We start from the raw sequence: 26595 nt of genomic DNA, 5'->3' as shown, positions 1-26595 counted from the left end.
TTGGCAAGAGGGGTTCTGGCACCCAGTAAGTAGAGATCAGAGATGCTGCTAAAACACCCTGCGAGGTTCAGGGCAGCCCCTGCCAACCAAGAATTATCCAGCCCAAAGAGTCAGTAGTGCTGAGGTTGAGAGATACCTCTTTCAGGCTTCTGGTTTTGTTCCTTGCTGCATAAGGAACTTTCTGCCTATGATGCCAATAACTACCTCAGAATCTGTATTTAAGAGTTCCTTAACTGATTTTTCTGCTTAGAAAAATTATTAAAGCAATGGCCCAGAGGACTCTTCTTCTTTTTCTTTTGTCTTTTTTTTAATATTTGTTTATTTTGAGAGAGAGAGAGACAGCGAGAGCACACAAGCAGGGGAGGGGCAGACGGAGAATCCCAAGCAGGCTCTGTGCTGATAGCAGGACTCAAAGCCACAAACTTCAGAATCTTGACAGCTGAAACGAAGAGTCGGATGCTTCACCGACTGAGCCACCTGGGCGCCCCTCTACTTATTTCTTAGTACCACCCACAAGTGCCCCTGAGTTACTTCTCTTGCGTGCCTACATCTTCCTCCGCGCTCCTTTGTAAGTGCCACGAGTCCACCATGCCCCCTTAGCGACCTGTGTGGCCTGGGCCACGTCACAAGCTCCATCAGCGCGTAGAGGCCCTCCTCCTGGGCCTTGTTGGGTTCGGGCTCCTCAGACGCCCTTCCCATCCCCTGGATGACTCTGCCCGCTGAGCAACAGGTATGAGTGAGAGAGAGGTGGCTTCAGGTGTACTTCTCTGGACCCTCTGAAAACCGCGTCAATGAAAACCACGTGGCCGTCAGCAGACTCCCAAATCCCAGAGCGGGAGGAGGCCTTGAGATGCTCTGCCCTCGGCCCTCACTTAACGCCAGAGGGACGTGTGTCCAGAGCAGGCAAGGGACTTGGCCGGAGCCTCTCAGCTGCCTGTGCCGACTGACGCCAGGACTGTTGCTCAGCCGGTCCTTTGTCGTCAGAAAACTCCTTTCTGCTGTCTTTGCTTTGCTGAGAGCCGCCACTGTCACCTCCGAGAAACGAGTTCTGAGACCCACTCATCATCTACTCATTTCAGACCTGCGGTCATCAAGCCCATCTTCCCTGTCAGCATTAGGGACTTGAACTCCTCAAACACACGATTGTTAATAGTGGACTTGCGTCCAGGCAGGGTATTGATTGCACATAGACTGCTCAGGGGAGTCCAAGTTCATGTGCCTGGACCTTCTGTTGGACTGCAAGTTCTTGGGGCTTTTTCATCTCTCTGACCCCTCTTCCAGGTACCTTGTCTGGAAGGGAAACCCACCTGGTGCTGGATAAATGTCACATCAATCACTGATCAGCTGTACTGAGTAGGAACGAAGCTCATATTCTTGAAACTAGTGGGAAAGGGTCACCTGGGCGGGTGGTTCCGTGGGCGCCTCCTCGGGTTCTGTCACCCAGGTGATGCAGATCCTCCATGTGGAGGCAATCCTGCTAGCCTTGACTTACTCATCTGATGACCCTGAAAATGGGCTGTTGTTATACCTGTTTCAAATTTGACCTTCCAACCTGTTTGTGTGCCGATGCGGGGGTGGAGGGTGGCGTTAGAATTGCCAAAAACGGGACAGCAGACAGTGTGCGGAAGGAAAACAGGTCATGGCTAAAGTGCCACATGGGAGGTCCTGCAGATGACGAGTCCTCGGGTCGGCAGGCGCCTTCGCTCTGGTCTGGCCTCCCATCTCGCCCTGTGCACATCCCCACGAACGCTCCTGCTTGTAGTGTAAATTATCTATAACAGGTGAAAAGTCTAAAATGAAATATGAAAAGAATAGTTTCAGATTAGTTCTGCGATGTGAAATATTTGGCTTAAATAGATGACTAATGATACAACAACAAACAGCACTTAATGAGCTTGCTGGTGAATTGTAGGCGGAAAACCATTAATCCGTGGGCTTTCTCTTTATTCTTTCTTATAGCCAGTATTACAAAGACTTAATCATTTACCCCCCATCATTAGAGGCTGTGAATTATAGCCAAGAAAACATTGCCTGTTAAATTTTGAGTATCCCCAAAGTCAAGTCTATTCATTATGATATTTTTGCCTCATTATACATTTCAGCAGTTTGGCTGTTTCCTGCTTAAGGTTCAGACTTAATGGGATTCCAGGGCCTAGTGACCTCTACAACAGGTTCATGATTGCATTTTATCTTACATTTGCTGTTACGCAATTGAAACAGATTGGCTTTTTTTTTTTTTTTTTTTTTTTTTTTTGAGATGAAGCCATCCTGAAGTGTTAGAGTGAAGTGTTAGAGAATACAATGGCAGGTAGTTGTCATTGTTAGCAAAGCAATTAATACACAACCCAAGAAAGTAGTAGTAATATGAAATGATTGTTTTTAAAGATTTTTTAAAATTTTATTTTGAGCGAGCGAGAAAGGGAGGGAAGGAGAGAGTATGAGTAGGGGAGGGGCAGAGAAGGAGGGAGAAAGAATTCTGAGCAGGATTCATGTTGACACAGTGAAGAGCCCAACGCGGGGCTCAAACCCAGGAACGTTGAGATCATGACCTGAGCCAAAATCAAGAGTCAGACGCTCAACCTACTGAGCCACCAGGTGCCCCTGAAATGGTGACTTGAAACAAGGGACCAATGACCTTGTAGTGCATTCAGCTCTGTTTGGTATCCCAGTGTGCGTGTGTGTGTGTGCGTGTGTGTGTGTGTGTGCGTGCCTGTGCTCCCATCACATCAGTCACTGTTTTGAATCCCTGTAGAAATCTGTACAACTGACAGCTTCGTTTTGAGCTTTTGTTGTCTTTACTAAGAGCATGTCTCCCGGCAGCCTGTGAATCAGGCTTCATTTCATCCCCATGCTGCTCCTGCATTCTGCTCATCTGTGAACACAGCATTTCTTAAACGACATCTTTAATTCTCTTCACATTTTCCTTCTAGCTCTTTATTCCCGAGCTGGTGGAGCTGACTCCAGGGCACGGCGGGTTGGACACTGCTGTGGGTCCTGCCCTTTGCATCCAGATCTCTCCACCAGCACCCAGGGTGATGGAGGCTTCAGCCGTGGCTCACCTGGTGGACAGTCTCTGAGCACCAGAGGAAGGCGACTCGGTGTTGAGGGCCATCTGTGACCTCCACAGAGACTTGACTCTTTCTGCTCCCCTTCATCAAGGCAAAGGCGGGACATTATGCTGGCTCCACCTTACCTCTCAGGTCATCAGAGACTTTCCCCCTTTTTAAAGCTGATTTAAAGTTATTTCATTGCTGGGGCACCTGGGTGGCTCAGTTGGTTAAGCATCTCTGACTCTTGATGTCGGTTTAGGTCATGATCTCAGTTTGTGAGTTCGAGCCCTGCATCGGGCTGTGCGCTGACAATGCGGAGCCTGCTTGGGACTCTCTCTCCCTCTCTCTCTGACCCTCCCCTGCTTGTGCATGTGCGCGCGCTCTCTCTCTCTCTCTCTCTCTCAAAATAAATAATGAACATTAAAAAATTTTTTATTATTTAATTGCGATGAAGCATTGTAGGGCAGATACACAAGGCATTCCTTGACTTTCATTCTGGAGAGCTGGGATGGGACCTTGGGAGAATCCTAAGTCCATTTCACGTGGCAACACACCTCACAGGCTCTGGTGCTGCTTGCATCTGGTATCATTCATTCATTCATTCATTCAGTTGTTCAGTCATAGTGTATTCGGCAGCTCCTGTGTGCCAGTTGCTGTTCTTAGGGCTGGAGCTGGGGGTGACCACTCAAGTAAACAAAACAGAGAAAAGAAACCTGATCTCACAGGGGTTTGCAGTCTAGTGGGGCCAGATACAAAATCAATATAGAATAAATTGGTAATTTTTTCCCACGGTGTATTAGAACATTAGCTGTTTTAGTTGAATTGTGTGTTCAGGGACGTCCTCATCAGAAGATGACATTTGAGCAAAGACTCAAAGGAGGCTTTGGGAAGAGACACGAGAAATGGGTGTTGTGGGCAGAGGAACAGCCAGTGCTAAGACCTTGAGGTCGGAGAGTGCTTGGAGAGTTGGAAGAACAGTGACGTCAGTGTGTTTAGGGCCAAGTGAGGCAGGGCAAGAGTGGGAGGTGAGGTCCAGAGCTGGGAGGAGGGCACATCACCTGTGGCCTAGTTAAGACTTTGTAAAGAGTTTGGCTTTTATTCTGAGTAAGAAGAGTTGGTCAGTTGCTCAATGTCGCTAAGCCTCAGTGGTAGTAAATGTACTTACCTTGGAAGGTTGTTGTAAGGAGGAAGTAAATTAAGAAACGTAAAATGCTAAGTGTAGTGGTAGGCACCCAGGGAGTACCCAGTGATTTGCAGGTCGTACTGGTTTGGCTGCTGTTGTTCTTAGTGTGCGTAATAGGTTACTAGCTATAAACTCTTAGGGGCAGACACTGTGTCTGTTTGTTTTCTCTTTTAGCATTTTATTCCCAGACCTGGTACAATTCATGTCAAATAGTAAGACCTCGGTCAGTATTCATTGAGTGTGGGGCGCGTGGGTGGCTCAGTCAGGTGAGCGTCTGACTTCAGCTCAGGTCATGATCTTGGCGGTTCGTGAGTTTGAGCCCTGCGTTGGGTTCTGTGCTGACAGGTCAGAGCCTGGAGCCTGCTTCGGATTCTGTCTCTCTTTCTCTCTCTGTCTGCCTCTCAAAAATAAATAAACTTTAAAAAAGTTTTAGAAAATATTCATTGAGTGATATCATTATACTTTTATTCTAAAGAAGCATCCTGAAATGGTGGTCTTAATTGGCTTATATTTAACCCTTAACTTATTTTCTGTTGCTTACAGAAAGAGAACCCTTACCTTTTGCCTTCTCCACAGGGATTGTTTTTTTTTTTTTTTTTTGGTGTCATCATAACCGTCAAAGTTGCAGTGCTGTGGTGTGGACAGAACTCAGAAGATGCGATGTCGTTCTGGAATAGTTCTTTTGTAGTGGCTGTGATGGGTCACTCAACTCCTCTCTCCTTGTGTTTCTGAACAGTGATATGGGTTCAGAAAAGTCCCTCCCTATTTCAGGGTTGTTGTGAGCACAAATGAGATACTAGATGGCAGTGTTCTTTGAAAACTCTAAATGGCCACCTTAGAGGGAGCAGTAGGTATGATGCATGGTGGCCTCTGATGTCCAGGCGATGGCTGTGCTTTGAATTCTTTCTGGGGAGGACTTGCTGACGTGTGCCCTACCTCGGTGGTACCTCTCTGGGGTCTGGCTGTTGCCCGCAGTGGAGCAAAAGCCAGGGGGTGTCTTGGGTCATCAGATAGGTGGTCTTTGCCTTAGGAATGTTTTTTTTTTTTCTAAGCTTCACAGTGGAGGTTTAGGCTGCCAGAATTAATTCTTATAACCATCTCTTCAATTTGTTTAAATGATTTAAATGTAGTTCCCTGCTTTCAGGCTTCTGCTAAAAGTCTTAATTTGTGACTAGGTCAACCTCAGATGTTATTATCAAAAGTTGATTTCAGAAACATGGCTTGTATGTCCCCTTTATCAGAGCTAATTAAATTCTCCTTCCTGTCAGATGATTCTTGAGGGGACACCCATTCCAGGAAGCATTCCTAAAAATAAATCAGAAACAAGGTAACAATATTGTGACCAAAAGGGCGGTTTACATATGTCTCTCATTATGCCTTGCTTTCCAGATACTAATTGAGCTCTTTATTTTTTGAACACTTAAAAAAGTTGACATGCTAGGAATAGTGCCATGAACATGATAGATGAAGTCCCTACACTCTCAGAGCTCACCTGTTTGGGAGAGGGAAAAAAAGGGTTATTATTTCAGATTTTGTAGTGAGGGAAGCCTTCTCTGAGGAGGTGACGTTTGAGTACAGAACTTTGTGAAATGAAGCAGTGAGCCATGGAAAGCTTGGGGGAAAAGCATTCCGGCAGAGAGCCCAGCAGGTGCAAAGGCCCTCGTGTGGAAATGATCTTGGCATAGTCCAGGGACGTAAAGAAGGTGAGGAAGGGAGAATGTAAGGGAGGAGGGAAGAGAGGACATCTCTGACAGGGGAGGACACTGGGTTTTACTTTAAGTTGATAAGGATTGTGAATATTTAAAATTATTTACAGCTTAAATATTTTCTTCTGATACCAACCCATCTCCGTTCAACTGAGATTCTATGAAGGAATCGCCCAGTGATAGGCAGAGAACGTGGTGGCATTTTTGGAGTTTCATTTTCATTCAATCCAAAATCCCTCAATATTCCTGAAGGAGTTTGTTGGAAATTGTCTGACAAGCGCAATTACCAGGGCGAGTAGCTGTCTTACCATGCAGAATTCTGTCCGCGTGTGTTTATGTGTGAGTTCATTTCCACAAGAGAAATTGAGGGCCTCGTTTCTCTGTAGTCTGATATTTACCGAGTTCTATTTTATGATCAGCCCTCAGAAGCCAGAGGGACATCAGATAGAGGTCTAATTTTCTGTTCACAGAAGCAAATGATAATTGAAAAAGCGGGGAGAACACATCTGAAGCCTTGAGCTGTCTCAGGAGAAGGGGCTGATCATTTCGCATTGTTTTGTAGCGCATCTCCAAGCAGAAACACATGGTGATTTACAGGTTAGCAAAGGGCACCAAGATAAACACTTTCCTTAGGAACATTGTCACAGTTTGAAGTCACGCAAATGAAATTGTCTCTTCCGTATCTTGCAAGGTCACATGTCTCTGTGATCACCCTCCAAAATACTGAGGTAGAAACTTTCATAAAGTTCTGCTTACTACTCTCTTTGGGCGGGCTTACCATTGTCGTGTAAGCCGATCATTTTGGAAGCTTTTAATTAAGTAACATCACTTTAAAAGGGGTTTTCCTCCAGTAGAAATTGGGAGACATAGGTAAGCACATCTTTAGGGGAGATAAGTTAGTTGGGCGGTCATTTCTCATGAGGAAACCTTGCAGTGGTCCAGCCAGGATGTGGAAAAGGAGGTTCCAGTTTCGATCTCTAGTATTATTTGTCGTGGCTGCTAAAAATATTAAAGTTGGTATCTTCCTAATGAGCCTCAGTTTTAAATGCTTTTGCCTTAGAAAATTCCTGTAAGTAATGTGTTGCGGAAATCAACATTATTTCGGAGCTTGGGTTTGGGGCAGCTCTTCACTAGGTGTGTTCTTGCTGGTCGCCTGTTACCTGTGGAGGGGTTAATGCCGGGGTGACCTTGGGAGGCTCCCCCACGACAGCACAAGTAGTTAGGAACTCTTACTCCGCAGGAACAGCATTTCCTAGAGCCACGGCTCTGAGACACGGAGCTCATTTCCCAGCGATGGCACCACTTTTCTTACGAGGGAATAATTGACCCATTTATGGTCTTGTTTCAGCTTGTTGCGGATTCCTGTGCCAGCAGCCCTTGTCACCATGGCAACTGCAGCAGCAGCGGCGATGGCTACCTCTGCATCTGCAATGAAGGCTATGAAGGTCCCAACTGTGAACAGGCGCTTCCCAGCCTCCCCGCCTCTGGCTGGACCGAGTCCATGGCCCCCAGGCAGCTTCAGCCTGTCCCCGCCACCCAGGAGCCTGACATCATCCTGCCCCGCTCTCAGGCGACCGTGACTCTGCCCACCTGGCAGCCCAAAACAGGGCAGAAAGTGGTAGAAATGAAATGGGATCAAGTGGAGGTGAGAACGTTTGATTGCGTATGTTTTTATGTAAAGAAACCAGTGAGGTTAAGATAATGCCAGTGGTTGCAATATTGGCAGTAACAACGGAAGACCTTTAAGTTATCCTCTTGACAAAACAGGGAGTCTGAGGTTATTCCCGCCTTCACTTGTGTGTAGATCCCTTTTGGTTACGCAAAGGGGATTTTTCAATTATGACTGTTTTGTGGGCATCAAGAGTGTAAGCAATAAAAGGAAAAGGATGAAATTATTTTCTGGAACGATATCCGTGTATATTTCTGTGAGATCGTTTTGGATTCGGCGCAGAGAGCCCAAGGAAGGGCCATGTAAATGAACGTATCACAGGCCCTCCACCGTTGACCTAATTTTCCTCAATATTATGCTTAACTCCTTGTTTATTTATTATGATTCTACTTCTGGTGCCTTGCAGCCAATATCATTTTAAAAACAGCTGCTATCAGTGATTTCTAAAATATGTTGAGACCGCATTTGAGAATGAAATTTCTAAATTTTATTTATTTTGGCAATAACAAATTCCATTCATTGACTCTCGTCCAGTCTGGGTTTGGCTTGTGTTTCAAGCTCATCAGAAGTCTCATTTTGAGGAATTTTCAGCAGATCCTTGAAAGTTGACATATAATCTAAATTTGCTAGCTAGGAGAGTTGAGGAGCAAATCCAAATCATGACTTTGAGGTGATATCCATAGGGTATAATTCCGTTCCATATCTTGCATTTTATAGGGCATCTTGTGATTGTATATTATTGCAGGTTTTATAGCTCAAACGACAAAACACATAGATCCTTGTGTAGCAGTTTTAGAGTCAAAGAATGTGTGTAGAAGTTTCTCTTATCATTGTCAAAGAGACAAGGTAGCATCTCTTCTTTCATTTTCTCGGGTAATTGTAACCAGTGACCCATTTTTTTTTCATTGCCACACAATTTATCAAGGCCATCTTCAGACCGCAGGGCAGTGCTTGTAGCCTACCCAACAAAACTCTGGAGGTGTTCTGATTTCAGACTCTTAACAAATGCCTTGAAGTTATGGTTTTAATTCCTCTTTGCTGAATGACTCACTTCTTGAATGTGAACTAGATTTGATTCTACATTTGTCAAGGAAGTGTCCTTTAAAGAAAATTTCTCCCCAACCACCCATTTCAATCTATTTATTTAAAGACCTCCTGTCCTGTAGTTGGTAAACGTAAAAAGAAACGCCTCGTCTTCTTGTCATGCTGTAATTTCTTAGGCTGTTTCAAGAAGCGGGTTAAAAGTTGCCAGAGGAAGGTGTGAATATATTTGGGTTTCTCCTTTCGTGAAATAGTGATGCTTCAGAAATGTGACGCTATTTGAAGTCTTAAGGGACTAAAATTGTTGTAACAGTTGTCTGTTGACACAAATTTAACGAGTCGGGCTTCCATCTTTGAATATCCATGGTGGGCTTACTTTCTGGCATTTGACTGTCAGGCCTTCTGGGGCATATATTCTCAGCATTGGGTGTGGGTGGAGGTGCTGAGAATTTCTGTATTGTTCTCAGTTAATTCAGTGATGATGGACACATATAATACCACCCCCTTTAATGTTTCTTTATTTTTTTTGAGAGAGAGTGAGCACAAGCGGGGGAGGGTCAGAGAGAGAGAGAGAGAGGGAGAGAGAGAGAATCCCAAGCAGGCTCCACGCTGTCAGCACAGAGCCCCACGCAGGGCTAGATCCCATGAACTGTGGAGATCATGACCTGAGCCGAAGTTAAGGGTCAGACACATAACTGACTGAGCCACCCAGATGCCCCTAATACTCCTTTGTTTTGACTCTACTGGGTGAAGACAGTGCTCATGGCATGAGGAGTAAATGAATAAGTTGGTCAGAACCACCCCATTGGACGCAGCTCAAGTGTTCACAGTGTGTTTTCTGATGAACACCATTATTCCCCCCCTTGAACTCCCTTTACGTACATATCAGCGAAGGTGTAGTCCATAGGGGAAAAAAAAAATAAGCAGCTTCCCAGTCCCCTGGCCTTAACGCATGCTCCTGAGACCCACCTCTGCACAGGGCAGGGTCACCCAGACTTAGCGCTTCTTGCCTACTGTTCGTTTTAAGGCTCGCTCTCCTAGTTAATGCTTGCTGCATAGAAGCTAGTCCTTAAAGCCTGTCCTCTGGTTCTCCAAGCACTGAGTCCCAGACCAAGCATAGAGCAGAGGCCACTGACCGCTTGCTAAATGGAAGACAGCGGGGAGTGGACCCCTGCAGCGTCCTGTTCATCAGTCATAGCGATCTAGGAATTGGTAGACGGCTCTCAGGAAAGCTTTGGCATTTCAGGAAACCAAGTGGCAAAGCTTTCATTTTCTTTTGAGTCTGTACCATGTCACCTGTCTTCTCTCTGTCTCCACCTCAGCGTCACCCAAAGGTAGCTTCTGGAATTTTGCTTTGTAATATTATCATGTGTGATGATCCACCCTGATAACTTGTTTCTTCCTTTTTTTCCCAGGTGGTCCCAGATATTGCCTGTGGGAATGCCAGTTCTAACAGCTCTGCCGGTGGCCGCCTGGTAACCTTTGAGGTGCCACAGAACACGTCGGTCAAGTAAGAAAACTCGCAGTTACAAACCATTAAGATCGATACTGTGACCCTATGCTGGGTTGTGTCTGTCCATGTAACTGGTCAGTCCAGTGAGAGTCATGAGCAGAGTTCCACGTGTAGACGTGGCCTAAGTGGCTCAAAATCCAGAAGGAGCTATTTCAGGAAAGAATGTGGCAGTGGGGATCCTGTCGGGTGGAGATGTGGAACTGGCTGGGATGAGTAAGGTGCGAGATAAGAAACCTTCACTTCCCGAGTGACTTGTGCTTCCAGAATTCTTCGGTGTCTTACGATTTGAATGGGCTGTTGGTTGAATTCATGTGCATCATTTGCCCCAATTTAAAATCCAAACATTACAATTTTATCTGAGAAGAAAGTGTTTTGTTTTGTTTTTATTTATTTACTTTAATTAATTAATTTATTTCTGAGAGGGAGAGAGAGAGGGAGAGGCAGACAGAGAGGGGGACAGAGGATCTGAAGTGGGGTCTGTGCTGACAGCAGAGAGCTTGATGTGGGGCTCGAACTCACAAACTGTGAGGTCGTGACCTGAGCCGAAGTAGGACTCTTAACCGGCTGAGCCACCCAGGTGCCCCTTGTTTTGTTTTTAAACTTAAGCTCTTTCAAACTACATACTGCCCATGGAGGCGGGCAGGGATGGGGAAGAGGCAAGGGGTCTGCCCCTGCCGTGTGTCAGGTGCTCTGTGTCACTAGGGAGTGGGGTGGAGCCAGCCCTGGAGTGACCCCATCCCGTCTCCCACTACTCATTCTTCTCTGATGCTATTACCTGCCAACCCCCCCGCCCCCACGTAGCCAAATGGGAGTTTGCTGTCCAGTCTTCAGGGACTTTAGAAGGCCGAGGGACATGTGACCCTGGTTAACTAGTGCTCTGTATCAACTCCCTAGTAGGGGGGCCGTGGGCACTTTGGGCCTCTTCTATTCATACAGAATTGTTTTTGCCCACCTTGCTTTCTTTTTTAAAATGTTTATTTTTGAGAGAGAGAAAGAGAGTCAGTGTGAGCAGAGGAGGAGCAGAGAGAGGGGGACAGAGGGTCTGAAGCAGGCTCTGCACTGTGATAGCAGCAAGCCCGATGTGGGGCTCGAACCCACGAACCGTGAGATCATGACCTGAGCCGAAGTCAGACGCTCAACTGACTGAGGCGCCCCTGCCCACCTTGCTTTCTAAACAGTGGGGTCCCTGAAATGTTTGGAAGGGGGACTTTGTTACGTTGCCCCTGCGTCCCCTCCCCCCGGGGCCTTGAACTCAGTCTGGTGGCGGAAGAGTCAGAATGGGCAGTGAACTTCACACCAGGAAGAAGTCCCCGCGGGGAGAAAGGTGTGGCATCTGAGGCAGCTTCCAGTGCTACCAGCAGGGGGACCCCGGTCCTAAGTGTTTCATTGCTCATAACACAGATGATCTGTGCTGGTCAGAGCTGGCTTTGTAGTTTCCTTTACGTGTATGAAACCATCTCATAGTGCTTTCTTTTCTGGGTCATATTATCTTTCTTTCATAAGCCTTTCCAAATAGTTCTGATCCTCTATCCCTTTAAATACTCTACCTGCCCCCCGATCAGCTTGAAATTCTCCAGGCCCCTTCTGGGCTTCAGGACAGGGCAAAAATAGCAGGTTGACCCAGGCTGAGTCATCTCTGCGTGCCCTGAATCCACCTGCAAGAGTGGCTAGCCCCCGTGTACTTACATTTATTCATGAATTCAACCTTTTACGAAACCCCGACTGAACACCCAGCCGCAAGCCAGGAGCTCAGCGCTTAGTACGCCGATCTTCTCCCGAAGGTGGAGACCTGGTTTTCTAGGAGCACAGAGGAAGCAAGGGACAGCTTCCGGGCGGTGGGAAGGTGGTCAGGGCAGGTCTCAGAGAAGAGATGACCCGTGGGCTAAGCCTTGCAGAATGTCACTTAACCAGGCATGCGAGGAGGCAGAGGTTGGGAGCTGGGAGGGAACCTGGTTGGGGAGGGACAGTGGGTTCGTGTCGCTGGAACGCTGGGCTGCAGGACTTGAGGCTGAAAGGGGAACAGGCCGAGGCCGATTTGCTTCCTAGCGTCTCATTCTTTGGACTTTACCCTGAAAATAAGAAGCCAGGAGAGGCCTGGAGCATGGGAGGTGACACACTTTTGCTTACGTTGGCAGCACAACTCAGGTGGCCATCTGGGGATGCAGGACACATTTGTAGTAAATTCAAGCAGGACTCATATTGTGTGGATGTGGAAGGATTTGTCTCTAGAAGAACTCAGTGTACTCTTTTATTCTTTTTTTTTTTTTTAATGTTTATTTATTTTTGAGAGGAGGTGCGGAGGGGCAGAGGGAGAGGGAGACACAGAATCCGAAGCAGGCTCCAGGCTCTGAGCCATCAGCACAGAGCCTGACGTGGGGCTTGAACCCACAAACTGTGCGTTCATGACCTGAGCTGAAGTCAGATGCTCAACCGACCGAGCCACTCAGGCGCCCTAACCCTTTTATTCGCGATGAAAATTGTTATTCGAATGTGGGTTATCTATTGGTGTTTTCTGTGGTATATTTTGAAACAAGTGGGAGACCTTTGTAATGATTTCCTGAGACCTTTGTGGATGTACATGTATGTCATTTTATTTTTATTTTCGACTTGGACGGACTGGTTCTAAGATGAATTTTTCTGAAAGGGACTTTTGGTTTACTTCACCCCCGTTTTCAGAATTCGGCAAGACGCTGCGGCCTCGCTGATTCTGCTGTGGAAGGTCACGGCCACGGGATTTCAGCAGTGCTCCCTCATAGACGGACGGAGTGTGACTCTTCTCCAGGCGCCTGGGGGTCTGGTCCTCTTGGAAGAGATGCTCGCCTTAGGGCACAATCACTTCATCGGTGAGTTATGGAAGTCTGCCCGTCCACACATCTGATTCCACCCAACCTTGGTTTGGTGTTTAGAGACAGTGCATTCGGGCGTTTTGCTCAGATAATCTGAGCTCTGGCCATCAACAAAACGTCCTCCATTTTCGAGGAGGTTTTGCTTAAACATCCAAATTGATTTATAAGGTAGCATCTCCTGTGTGGCTCGATATGGAAAAAGCGTGGGCTCTGGAATCCTGAGACTGTACGTATCCCAGCCCCGGACAGAGCGTCATAGATGTGTGATCTTTGGCGCATAATGTTCTGAATCTGCTCTTTTTGACTCCAGTCTGCAAGATGCTGGACAGGGTACAGTGGGCAGGAATTGTGGGCAGCTTCAGGCACCGAATGTTGGTGTCTCAGAAAAAACCCTGTTCTCCCTCGATTTACACCTGACCTAGAGCCTGGGGCACAGCACCTTGGAAGCGATTGGCTACAGCTGAGCCTCTGACTCACAAGTGACTTGAGGACTACATCTTCCCCCCGGGCTCCTCTTCTTCACCCACCTTTCCCTCCTGGGTCACTTTTGACTTTTCACTTTCTCGAATAGTGTCAGTCTGCAATTTCACCTGCCCTAAACGACCACATGCCCGATTAGCCCAATTTTCAAGTTCCTCTGCCCTAGAGTAGAAATGGCCCTCGTAAAGTGTGACCCCCCCCCCCCCCCACTCGCTGCCTCCTGCCCCTCCCAAGGGCGACATCTGGGCAGTTTCCAGAGGACCCTTCCCCTGGTAGGCATTCTGACTGTACCCTGTGTTGCCTTCACCCCTCACCCAGCGCAGAGTATCTTTGGGGTTGGAGCTTGTAACCCCAGCCCCTCTGCAGGCGGACATCGTCAGCTGCTTTATCAGAGCCCCTTGCATCCTGCCGCCTCTACTCAGACGGGAGCTCAAGTTCAGACTCCACCCATCCCAGTCCTATGCGCCCAAGCAGCCCCTTGCATCCTGCTGTTTATACCGCTCCCTGTCTGGTCATATATGCTAACAGTCCTCACCTGGAAGGGGCAGTGACAGTGTCTCTCAGGGGTGTCGTAAGGGTTCAGTGGGATGATGGGTGTGAAAGTGTAAGTTACAAATCTTAGGGATGATTCTAGTTACTTTCTCTAGCTTGTTCTGAGAGACCCTAAATATTTTGCTAAATGAAATGGAGAAGTATATGAAAGACATATTCTCTAAGGTATATGTTGGATCCAAGTTTCATAATGAAGACGAACTGGTGAAATGAAATGCTCGGCTCCATATAACTTTTGTCACTTTTTCATTTGATCGACCCTCCTCTGGTAAGAAGGCCGTTTCCCAGTCTTTGGAAATCCAGCTGTGGAGCGGTTGGGGGATGTTACTGGGTGGAGAGCTTGGTGTGGGGAACGGACATACTGGAAAAAGAGAGTAGGGTATTTCATTTCGGACTGATGTTTGTCTGTTCAGATAGCTGTTGGATTACAGCATGATGTAATATTGTCCAAGTCAAATCTGAATTTCACTCCCCAAAACATACTTCCCCATCTGTTGTAACAGTTCATCTAAAAGGATGTAGTTTGTGTATTTTGGTAAATAGTTTCAACTTTATTTCGTATTGATTTTGTAAGTTTTTCTTTTTAGTGGATTAAGCTGTCCTCTAACATTTCACAAAAACATATGTGCTGTCATCACTCTGTAAAATGTAGTTAGTGTTACCAGAAACTATCCATTCGAAATGTTAGCTTACGTTTGATATTATGTTTAGTTGTAGCATAACTATAACTTGAGACTGATGTTGGGGTTAAGGATGGAGATTAATGAAGAAGGATTTTCTAGCATTAGTATAATTTTATACCCTTAAGATACAAGGAATTATATGAACTCTAACAGAATTTGTGCTCATTTTTCTAACAAACAATTGCATGGCAGTGTATTGCTCCTTACAGGAGTAATTTTTGAAAATTTAATGTGGTATATTAATAACTAAGGAATTTTTTTCTCAAAAATTATACTTGAGGTGACAGACGATTTTGAGATGAGGTGATGGTGATTTTGAGGAACATGCTTTATTTCCCTAAGCTGCTATTTTCCATTTGGAAAATTTGTGGTCTGATGTCTTTTTAAATTTCATAACTCGAACGCATTCTAAGTGCTTTGGGTGGCTTTGTATTGGAGCTCACAATCTTCTAGTGTTATTCTCTTTCAGGATGGGGCCAGTCTTGTCCCAAGCTTTTTCTGAGGAAGAATGGCTACCTTCCTCCCAATGGACCACAGGCTGCCACACATTGCCGGCTCCTTCCTTTACGAGGTCTTTTTATCTTAAAGGAGCAAGATTTACCTTTTGTAATCATCGTGGAAGTCTTATGTTTACTGCATTGATGTGTGTTTAATGTTCTTTTTAATTTTTTTAAGGCAGCTTCTTTTTTTTTTTTAATTTTTTTTTTAACATTTATTTAGTTTTGAGACAGAGAGAGACAGAGCATGAATGGGGGAGGGGCAGAGAGAGAGGGAGACACAGAATCGGAAGCAGGCTCCAGGCTCTGAGCCATCAGCCCAGAGCCCGACGCGGGGCTCGAACTCACGGACCGTGAGATCGTGACCTGGCTGAAGTCGGACGCTTAACCGACTGAGCCACCCAGGCGCCCCTAAGGCAGCTTCTTAAAATGATTTATTTTTACAATACTGGGCTCTCTAGACACGAATGCATTTTAGCTAAGAACCAAAAGACCATTCTAAAGAGTACAGAGCCTCCATCGACAGATAAACAAATGGGATGCCAGTGCGGGTGGGAGAAAACTTCTGCACCAAGGGGCCAGTAAACCTCCAGAGTTGTGGTGCTGTGTTCTAGTCACTACCACTCCTTTCTAGAAAGAGAGGCACTTGCAGGAATTGACTGTCCCCTCTCTGCCCTTCATTCTCAATTGGGTCCACTTACAGAATTGATGACCAAAGGTCTTTTAATATTTCTTGTTAATTAATATATTTATTTTTGAGAGACAGAGAGACAGAGAGACAGAGACAGAGACAGAGACAGAGAGAACATGAGCAGGGGAGGGGCAGAGAGAGAGAGGGAGAGTGAGAATCCCAAGCAGGCTCCATGCTGTCAGCACAGAGCCTGACCTGGGGCTTGATCTCACGAATCATGAGATCATGACCTGAGCCGAAACCAGGAGTCAGAAGCTTAACTAACTGGGCCACCCAGGTGCCCCTGTTGCTCTGTGCAACAGAGTAGTAGAGTCCCTATGTGTTTTTGGGAGACAAACTTGGTCATCGTCACTGGCTTTACACAAATATCCTTTTTAAAAGTTTATTGCCAAGACCCTGTTAATGTTCTACATGGTCCAGATGATGATGTACTTATATTTGACCTATTTCAGTGACACTCCATTGAATTAAAAGAAATTTTTTTTTGATGTTTATTTTTGAGAGAGAGAGAGTGCACAAGCAGGGGAGGGGCAGAGAGAGAGGGAGACACAGAATCAAAAGCAGGCTCCAGGCTCTGAGCTGTCCGCACAGAGCCCGATTCGGGGCGCAAACTCACGTACCGCGAGATCATGCCCTTGAGCTGAAGCCAGACTGAGCCACTCAGGCACCCCCCATGCCCGCCATTGAATTTTTTTTTTTTTTAATTTTTTTTTTTTTAACGTTTATTTATTTTTGGGACAGAGAGAGACAGAGCATGAACGGGGGAGGGGCAGAGAGAGGGGAGACATAGAATCAGAAACAGGCTCCAGGCTCCGAGCCATCAGCCCAGAGCCTGACGCGGGGCTCGAACCCACAGACCGTGAGATCGTGACCTGGCTGAAGTCGGACGCCTAACCGACTGCGCCACCCAGGCGCCCCTAAATTTTTAAAACAGATTCCTTTCATTGACATTGCCTTACGAATATTTATACCCTTTGATCAAAAGAAAAAGATGATAAAACATTTCACAAAACATGTAGCTCTTCTTTCTGTGCCTCAGTGCATCACCTTTCCCTCCATGTTGTCACCCAGTTTCAATGCTTCTGCCTGCTCCTTAATCATCTCTTTGCTTTTCCTAAATGTGCTTCTTTCAAATATGTTACTTGCTTTAGGCACTGTTTTGAGGTCAGTCACTAACTTGACTTTTGTGTCGCGTTGTCTGCTCCACGGCGAGCAGCCCTGGTGCTCAGGAGCTTACTGAGTGATTCATCCGCTCCCTGGTTCATGGCCCCAGATAGGAAGGGATTCATGGTTCCAGTTGTATTTCCACGATAAGCAGTTGCTGGTCTCGTGTAAGGTACTGTTTTTGTTTTTTCACTTGGGGTTGCTTGGACACATTGCTGGGGTAGACACTCTCAGGGATGAGGGCCCAGCCAGCTGTCTGGTGTGTGGGCTTCGTGTGAGAAAGCGGTTAGAGCTTGTTGCCATTTCCACAGGGTAGAAGCCCCACTGGACTCCTTTTCTAGATTTTTCTTTCTCTGGTCACCTGCCCTTAGGCTTATCTCCCAGTACTTCTCCGTGGTCTCTGGCCATCCATTGCCTGTCCCATCCCCACCTGGACCTCCCCCTGCCTCATCTTGTCCATGCCTCAGACCCCCCAGATCTGTTCTTCTTTGAGAACTCATTTAAACTCTCCTTATTTGGAGTGGTGTAGGAGGAAAATGGCCAACCCCAAATTCTACTCTACCTGGATTCTGAAATCCTCTGAAACTCTACTTATGAATTCTTAGAAACACACAGGCACCGCTGGAATATTCTCACAGTTAGTTCTTATTTTGATCAGAAAACCCAGGTGGCGAGGCATGTCTGCTTTACCTGTATTTCTGTTTACCTGCCTGTTCAGAGAAACCCCTACTTTTTCCTTCACACTTTTCTCTTTTATAATCCAGATCTGTTGTTAACCTCAATCTGGCATTTTTCTTTCTTTCCCCTTCTTTGAAATTATTTTCATTTTGATCCATCTCATTCCCTTCTCATTCTTTCTTCTTCTTCTTCTTCTTCTTTAATGTTTATTTGAGAGAGAGAGAGAGAGAGAGAGAGAGAGAGAGAGAGAGAGAGAATGAGCAGAAGAGGGGCAGAGAGAGAGGGAGACACAGAATCTGAAGTAGGCTCCAGGCTCCAAGCTCTGAGTGCAGAGCCTGACACAGGGTTCGAACTCACAAACTGTGAGATCATGGGATCATCTTGACAGTGGTCTCACTACTCGTATTTGCCTCTCTGTCTTCCCTCATTCTCTTCTCCTGCCTGTAACCCGCTGTTTTTCTCTATAAACTTTTACCATATTTATATCATTCTTAACAATGTGTAGTACATTTCTGACATCTAATTTATTTCATAAAAATGAGTGCATTTTTTTGTTTAATCCACACCAGTGGTATTTTGTTCGTGAACTACTAAAAAGCCGCCCTTAGGACTTGAGATCCGCTTCACCTTCATAAAGAAATGAGAAGTGCAAGCCGTAGCCCGTAGCAATGTCCTTGTAGGAGTTGGAGTTGGGCTCCCTTCTTCAGGATTACAGCTGCGAAAGTAGCCACAGAACCCTAGAGATAATGACTTCCAGGTCTTTGTAGCTGATGTTCTAACTAGATGAGAAATTTTCCCATTCTGCCTGTGCCCCCGGGAGGGAGCTATAACACAGTTTAGGTTTCCTTGATTCTAAATTTTCAGCTTAAAAAGATTCTTGTCCTGCAAAATGTTTCTAGAGCAATATGTTCTCTTTAGTTTCTTCTCTTGACAAATAAGGGGGAGTAACACGGTACTTTAGCAGGTACAGTGAAGGTTGAGAGTTTTCCTTCGGTCAGACTCCACTGGTGCAACAGTCCTTCACAGCCTCAGGGTTTACATCTTTATGGTCTTAACTGATGATTGATCCTTATTGGCATCATGACATTTCCTTGGAGATACAATCTTTTGTAGGATGGCAGTTTATACCGACTTAAAAAATGTTTTTTAAATGCTTTAAATTTTTATTTTTTTGAGAGAGAGAGCATGCAAAAGTGGGGGTGGGACAGAGAGAGGGAGAAGAGAGAATCCCAAGCAGGCTCCACCCTCAGCACAGACCCATCACAGGGCTTGATCTCATGACTGGAAGATCATGACCTGAGCCAAAATCAAGAGTTGGATGCTTAACCGACTGAGCCACCCAGGCACCCTGACTTTTTTTTTTGTTAATGACAGAATTTTAAATATACAAGCAACTGATACTTTATTCTTAGGCAGAAGTTCTTAATCTGGGCTCAGTTGGACCATGGTTCTGTGGCAGCCATGGGAGTCAAAGGTTACTTTTTGAGAAACCCATGAATCTCCTGAAGATGCACTGCAGATTTCTATGTGCTTGTGCATCCCTCTAAGACAGGGCTAAAAGTTCATTGGATTCTCAAAGATATCTGAGTGCAAACATTTTAGAGGTGCTCACTTTAAGCTATGTGTGTGATCCTTTGAGGATACATATGCTTTTCAACATTCTCTGTCCATTTAGCGATGTTTCTTTTGACAGACTTACCTGCTTCCTGTGTCTCCATATCAAGGAACTTAACCAACGTTTATTTAGGGCAGCAGGAAATACTCAGTTCTGTGTTAGTTTAGAAAGTATACCGTGCATGCCTCTCATTTCCCAAGCACTGTGCCAGCCTGGAAATGCAAACATGCTGTAGGTGGGGGTCTCTGAGCGAATGGGGCAACAAAGACAGAGACAGGTGCTATGGACAAGGGACATGCAAAGTGGCACAGGGTTCAGAGGAAGGAGCAGCTACCTGCCAGGGGAGGTAGGGCAGGCAAAGTGCTCTCCTTGGATGTGCAAAGTGCAAGTGTATGGCATTTTGATGGCACAGGAGTCTGTGTCATTCAGATAACTTAACGATAGTGCTAGAAGTTGATGAATGGCCATCACAACTGGAAATAGGATTTAATTTCAGCAAGCATGCGATGGCAGATCCCATCCATTCCTCCAACTGCCTCTCATGTTGGGTGTGAACAAATTTCTATAGAGTGAAGAGCTCCAGGTGTGAATTTTATTTCTTGGGCTCTCTGTTTATCTTCAACAGGCAAAGGAGGGACCGACCCTGTAGTCTTTGACAATGGATTTCCAGGTGGTCCTTTGGAATCTTCATGAAAGCTCTATTTTCTTATTCCTGAACTCTCTCTCTTTCCTCCCTTTGGGTAAACTATTCCTGTGAATGTTGACCTTTAAAATATGTTTCCAAAGCAATTTAGCTAGAGTTGGGATGCTTTATCCTGTGAGTTTGGTGAAGAGAACAGTTTGGGGGAATGTGCTCTGAAAAGACAGGGGACACCATAGGACATACCAGTTGGAGTAAAGGGTGGTGGGCAGTATTCACAGGGGAAGAGTTCAAAAGAAAAGTAGGGACAGGAGATTTCTTAACTTCATAGTTTGGCTGGAGAGCTTCCCAAAGCCATCCATGCATAGCGGCCAATATTATTATAATTTTTTTTTTGCATGTGCCTGTCTTAGCAATTTCAACATCAGGTCTCTGGATAGAGGTCTTACTTTATTTCAGCCGTTTCTTGATGAATTCTTTTGTTTCTCTCTTAGGAGATAAATAGGCCAGAGACGACTCCTCCCCACCTGCCATGCTTCTCCCATCTTGTTACTGGCTTGTTTCCTGCTCTGTGTGACTTCCCCCTGTGACCACCCCCCTGGCCGTGGCTCCCTGTGGAAGACACAGGGTGGCAGGGAAGGGGTGGGAAGGGAAAAAGGGCAGGTATAGACCAGGACTTGTCAGAAGGAAGGATTCCCATGCGGAGTAAAAGGTGCTTAGCATACGTTTTCCTCTTACTTGTTGGAAAAGGTCACTGGGAGACGCGGAACCAAATTGGTAATTCTTGCAATGGTGAAGATTTTATGGCCTGCTTATCTCTCCTCCACACACTCTTTAAGTTATATTTTTCCTGGCTCCGATGTCCATTTTAATTTGTATTTCACTATTTAACGGCATACATTTTCTGTGAGCTCCTCAGGTCTTATGGAATAAGTTCGGATATAAAGAAATAAGATAGAGGTTGGGGCACTTAAAATTTTAATATATTCTTTTACTATACCGTGATAATACCTTCATGATTATGAAGTGTTTTAGGACCATTAGGATATTTGCATCCTAGCTCTGACCCAGTAAAGTAGGGTTGATTTTTGGAAATGCTGTAACTCATCATTCCCGTGTGCAGGTTGCTATAGGACTAGTTTCTAAAATTATCCCCGCGTTCTGGCATTGTGAGACCTTGCTCAGTTGCATGAAACCTTTGGGCTTCCTTTCTTTAGACCTTCTGCAGGTCATTCTCAAACAAACAATATTTTATTAGCTCCTACTAGTGGAGGTGGATCGAGTACACAGCTTGCCATCCAAATCTGGGTTTCTGAGATCTTGGGCCCCTTGGCTATACAGTGAGCTGGAACTTTCCTGTCTAAGCCCACAGGTACTGAGCCTCCTCTAGCCTTTGGAGTGAAATCTGATTTCTTGCAAGCATAAGATCCCACTGTCCCGAGTCCCCCCCCCCCCCCGCTTCACGACTATCACCCTGTCTGACTACTCTCCCATGGTAGGTCTCGTCTCTGTGGTAGGGACTCTGTCTTCATGAAATTCCGAGAAGTTCTGCTCAGCTCTTACGTACTGATGCCAGCCCAGAGTGGGGCTGTGTTTCCCCTGTGGTTTAAATGGCTGGTTACCCTTCGCTGACGTTCACCTCACCCAACCCTGCATATTCCCATTTGTTCTTATCTCTGGCATCATTTTCCCCCCAGCTCTGTCTCCTTCTGCTTCTTTTAAACTCATAAATGTTTTGCTTTACCAGCTAAGTCTCACTTTTTCCTCTGATAATCGTAGTATCAGCGAGCATCACACAACGTAGCCTCTGAATGCTCTCCATCCTCTTTTTTATGTACGTGGATTTTATATCTTTTGATTAGACTGTAAATTTCTAGAGAGAATGGACCATATCACGGCTCCTTGTATCATGATGGCCATATGGTGGCCACCTGAGTGATTAAATTTTGTTCGCATGTAACGGTTACTCTGCTCAGTAAATGCCAGGGGAGGAAAATTTCTGGTTGCAAATGTCAATCTTAAGAATTCTTTGTAGATTTTTATAACCCTGTGTCCAGGGCATTTAGCGTTTCCCCCCTTTATTACATTAAAAGTATTTTAGAGGATCAAATACAAGAGAGAAAGAAAGAAAGAAAGAAAGAAGGAAGAAACGTCTTCATTTCCATCATTCTTTCTTCTTTCCATCATTCTTTTGGGAATACTACATTTTATATTTTGTCCTTTAAGGTGTCACGCTCTGGGGGCCTGGGGGTAAAGTAGTCAAAGAAAATTGGGAAAGGATACCAGCTATAGAATCATTAACATCTTCTTTTGCTAAAACCGTAAGATTTAACAAAGAAAATGCAAATATCTCACCTTTTCATGGTCACCTTAAAACCACAGTTGAATATGGTCTATTGAACTCCCTGTAAAAGAAAGAAAAGAAACTTGAAAGTGTTCAAATAAAAAGAATAGTTGGAGCAAAAGTAGGGGATGGGTAAGGCTGCTCTGAACAGCATAATTTGGATAAAATTCTCATAGCTCCCATTTGCCTGATTGGAAGATTTCTATTAAATTAAATTTTACCTAGATTGAAACCACATTTCTGGATTATCAGCAATCACGATTATCCTTTTTTGATCTTTTTATTATTGGTATTGAATATTAGAATTTTTTTTTTTATTAGTTGTCCTTGCACGTCAATGCCTTCTCTTATTTTCCTAAATACTGTCATGATCAACATCATTTATTCATTGGTACCTGTTGATCGTGGTGATAAACTAAGCATTGTAAACAGAACCACATTCCATTATGGACGTGTGTGGTCCCTAGAGTTGACAGTCTAAGGTTCCCCGGGGCCCCACAGAGTGTTGGTTGTCCTGGCTATGGTGGCATGAGACGTTTCTCTTACCCCCCGGGACAGTCTGGAATTAGGCTCTGTGGAAAGCAGATTGCCAGTCGACCCACAGACCTGGCTGCTAAACATCCAGATTCCTTTACAAGCTCTTCAGGTCGTGCTTTCACAGACCGTAATTTGTGCGAATCCTAGGAACTAATCAGGAAGTAAAGGACAGCCATGTGATAGAGTACTACGAATCCAGATCCGTGCCTCCGAGCACGACTGTCCATTACAAAACTGCTTCTGTAGATTTCAAGCACCAGTTTCAGAATTTAAGGGAACAAAGAGTGTGCTGGTGATTCTCCTATTACGTGGGCCTGATGCATCAGGTGGAACTGTTCGCCTGGTTTCGAGAGGCACACTCAAGGTAATGTCTTCGTAACCCTAAATTCTCCCTTTCTCCCTCCCCCTTCGGCCACATTGTCTCTCCCTCTCCCTCAGCCTTTTATTTTAAAAAATAAAAGTAACACATTTTACTAGTGGATTACTTGGGAGAACTTAATTAGTAAGGAAAATTATCTTTATGTTTTAAAGAATTTCTTGTTAGCTCTGAAAATAAATACCTTATCACTTAACTGATAATAGTTTTAACCCAAATCTTATCCATAGAATTCGAACTGTTTTTTTTTTTTTTTCCCTTTTAACTTAGGGACACACCTTCTCAGGGCTTTACCAGTTTACTGTCCAACTTTTTCTTAGCTTCTGTCAGCGCAGATTTCAAGTTAGAAAGTAATTTAATTAATCGCTGTTTACAACCAATTTCTGCCCCTCTGTTGTACCTCTTTTTCTTCTTCCTAAGGGGGAGAGAGGGAGTATGGGAAAGAGTGGAAGAAAGAGGGAGGGAGAGAGAGATTGATTCTTAGGGCTAAACCCTGGAACTACGGTTTTCTCCCACCAAAAGATAATATACTCTCTTTTGAAAAACTTGAAGGCTCTATGACAATAGATAATCTAAACATAAATAGCATTCACACTATTTTTTGTAAGAGGAACACATTCATATGCTGTTTGATTATTTGCCCATTTCACTTCATGTGTCATTGACATTCTTTTGTGTGAATAGGTCTTCTTCATGGCTGTGTAGTGTTCCATAAAATCAATGTACTGTAATTTGTTTAATCAATATGCTGCTGTTAAACAGTTGGCTCCTTCATATCTTTTGCCTTTTTATATAGAATTTCAGGCACTGGTATAACCTTGTCTTTGGATCCTTTTTGATGATATATTTGGGTTAAATTTCCAGGTACAGAATTTGCTGGATCAAAGGGTTTATATATTTTAACAACTCTGATGTGCATTATCAAACTGTCCTTAAGTTTCTTCCAGTATTCACCGAGGTCAGCTAGTTTATCTTTGAAGGAGCATGGTGTCCCCTTTCCACCCACTTGTGGCTAGTGGCTGTTAACTCGATTCAACTTCACATTTACATACACCTCTTAGCAACTTCCTTAGCCATCTGAAATGTTCAGGGATCTCTGCAAGGTAGAAAAGTGGTAACAGTTTCCAGAGAAAGGACCGTACCCATCTCTTTAAGCAGAACATATATAAAGTGGTTACACGTCAGAGTCATAGTAAACAGAATGGTTTCAGTGTATTATTGCATTTGCACATCCAGGTAGACATAAAATGGTGGGGGAGGGGAGATGGGGAATGAACGAACAGTGGTCATGTTCCTTACCACACATTCAGATTCTAGTGACATTTCTCCTGCTTAATGCTGTACAAAGAACATTCATATTCCAGAAGGCTACAACCCCAATTCCATTTCTATCTCCTCCTCTTAGATTCTTTCGCTTTCCCATTTCCATATCCTGAAGGTAGATATTTAAGTTCCATCTATGGTAGACTTTTTATGAGGTCAAAATTATTCTGTGAGAATGGGGCAAAGCATTTTCCAGAAAAGACAAATATTTTGAAAACCCATGAGGGCTGCTTTAGAGATGATCACTTGACTTTGACACAAGATCATGGTAGTCGTAATTGTTTTCCACAAAGCTCTCAGGTCGAAAACTCAGAGCAGCAAGTAAATGGACCAAAATAGGGCATGTCAGCAGGAAAAAATTGCCTAGCTTTTGGGTGAGGAATATAAATAATTAGGATTTCATTTCAACAAGACTCTTTTGCTTTCTTTTCTCTAATGCTCTCTCTGACATTTGGGTTTTGAATGCCAAGTTATTTTTGGTATTCACCGACATCCCTAACAAGCAATGTGCTCATGGTTGTCCTGTTTTAATGCCATAATTGTGAGTTTGACCTACAAAAGCTATATTTGCCTGGTAGACAAATGGGAAATCTCATTAAGTAAATACACTGAGAAATACTGTTTGGCTACATCAGTAGTGATAGCAGCCTCTGGAACACTACCGTGTCAAAGAAACGGGATCTGTATCCTCTCCTCGTCCATCCACCTCTCTGTTTACCACCAGTGAATGTTTGTTGATTAATTACCACATGTAGGACACTGTGCTCAGTACTGGGGATACAAAGAAATAGAAGGTTCCAGTTCCTGTATTTGAGAGATTTTTTAGGCTCCAGGCAGACGGGACATACTCACGTAACCCAGGTAACTCTTACTGTCCCATGGTTCAGTCTTGTTCATCCAGTCACATCAAATAAACCCAGTCCAGTAGCCAATAATGGATGAACACACTTGGAATCTTTATTCATCTTTTTGAGAGCACATGAACAGCAGTGGGAAGAATGCATCCTTCCCATGCAGCAGAAATCTTACTGATCTTCTCTCCTCATTACTCTCTTTACCCTCATTACTCTCAAACAGTCTCCATGTGTTTGGCACTGGCCTTGTGAAATTCTCTCCCCCACTCTCATGGCCTGCTCCCCCAAATCTCAGTCCAACATCTAGCCTTTGAGGCTTTTCTTGCCGTTTTCTTTTTGCACTTCTGGCTCGCTCTTCCACCTATCAGTATAGTGTCTTGGGTTTGTTTGTTTGCTTTTAGTTCTTCTGTCTCGTCCCTTCTTGGGGTTCTCCACTACCAAGAATTTTCCTGGGAACTGACCCAGCACGCAAGCCCTTTCCCCTGAGAAGTGAAAGTGAGAGGAAGAGTATAGATACTCACGTAATAAGTAATTGCTGCTCTTGTTAGATACTAATGCTTTTGAGATGATAAGGAGCACATGAAGAGATAAATGAGAAGATAAAAGGGTGTGTATTAAATATTGGATGAATTTTAAGGGCTACATGAACTCACAGGGAAAGAATAACCACCCAGCAGAAAGTTCAGGCTTTGGACTTGTACATTTTGAGCTTGGCCTTGAACCGAGGAGTGGGTATAAGGGGGGAAAGACATTCAGGGTAGGAGGACTGGTATGGATCACAATGTTGGGGGGCGGGGATCAGTTAGGCTGGAGCAGTGGATCTCAATCAAGAAGTGAGCCGTGGAAGATTCAGAAGAGGATAGGAGGTAGGAGTGAGAGGCTCCGGTGAAGGAGAGAGAGCACGGGTAGGTGGGGGCAGTGGTGCTGGTACAGTATGGTGAGAGCCGTGGAGTAGATTTTGGCGGTGAGCAGGAAGAGCCAACATCGGGGGTGGGGGTGGGGGAGTGGCAGCAGACGGCAGGTCAGCACCTCCCAGGGACGTTGTGAAGTTGGATTCTCTAGACATGATTGTATGTCTTGGGAGCAAGGGAAGAGGCAGCGTCAAAAGTGACAGACATCGGAGTTGCAGAACGCAAGCGTGGTGAGGGCAGGG

At 44.9% G+C, this 26595-nt stretch overlaps 1 protein-coding gene across 2 annotated transcripts in view; it reads left to right on the top strand.

Annotated features, from left to right (window-relative positions):
• DNER (delta/notch like EGF repeat containing) overlaps positions 1-26595 on the top strand; it is a 320460-nt gene that overhangs the window by 131028 nt on the left and 162837 nt on the right. For both annotated transcript variants that reach the window (XM_045034583.1, XM_023259772.2), the window contains exons 2-4: positions 7288-7584; positions 10065-10159; positions 12839-13005. In XM_045034583.1, coding sequence (XP_044890518.1) covers positions 7288-7584; positions 10065-10159; positions 12839-13005 — 559 coding nt within the window. The remainder of the gene's footprint in view (positions 1-7287; positions 7585-10064; positions 10160-12838; positions 13006-26595) is intronic.

This window comes from Felis catus, chromosome C1 (genome assembly GCF_018350175.1).
Source record: "Felis catus isolate Fca126 chromosome C1, F.catus_Fca126_mat1.0, whole genome shotgun sequence".
Classification (NCBI taxonomy): domain Eukaryota; kingdom Metazoa; phylum Chordata; class Mammalia; order Carnivora; family Felidae; genus Felis; species Felis catus.
The sequence above is the reverse complement of the archived record's forward strand: the minus strand, read 5'-3'. Positions and strand labels throughout refer to the sequence as shown.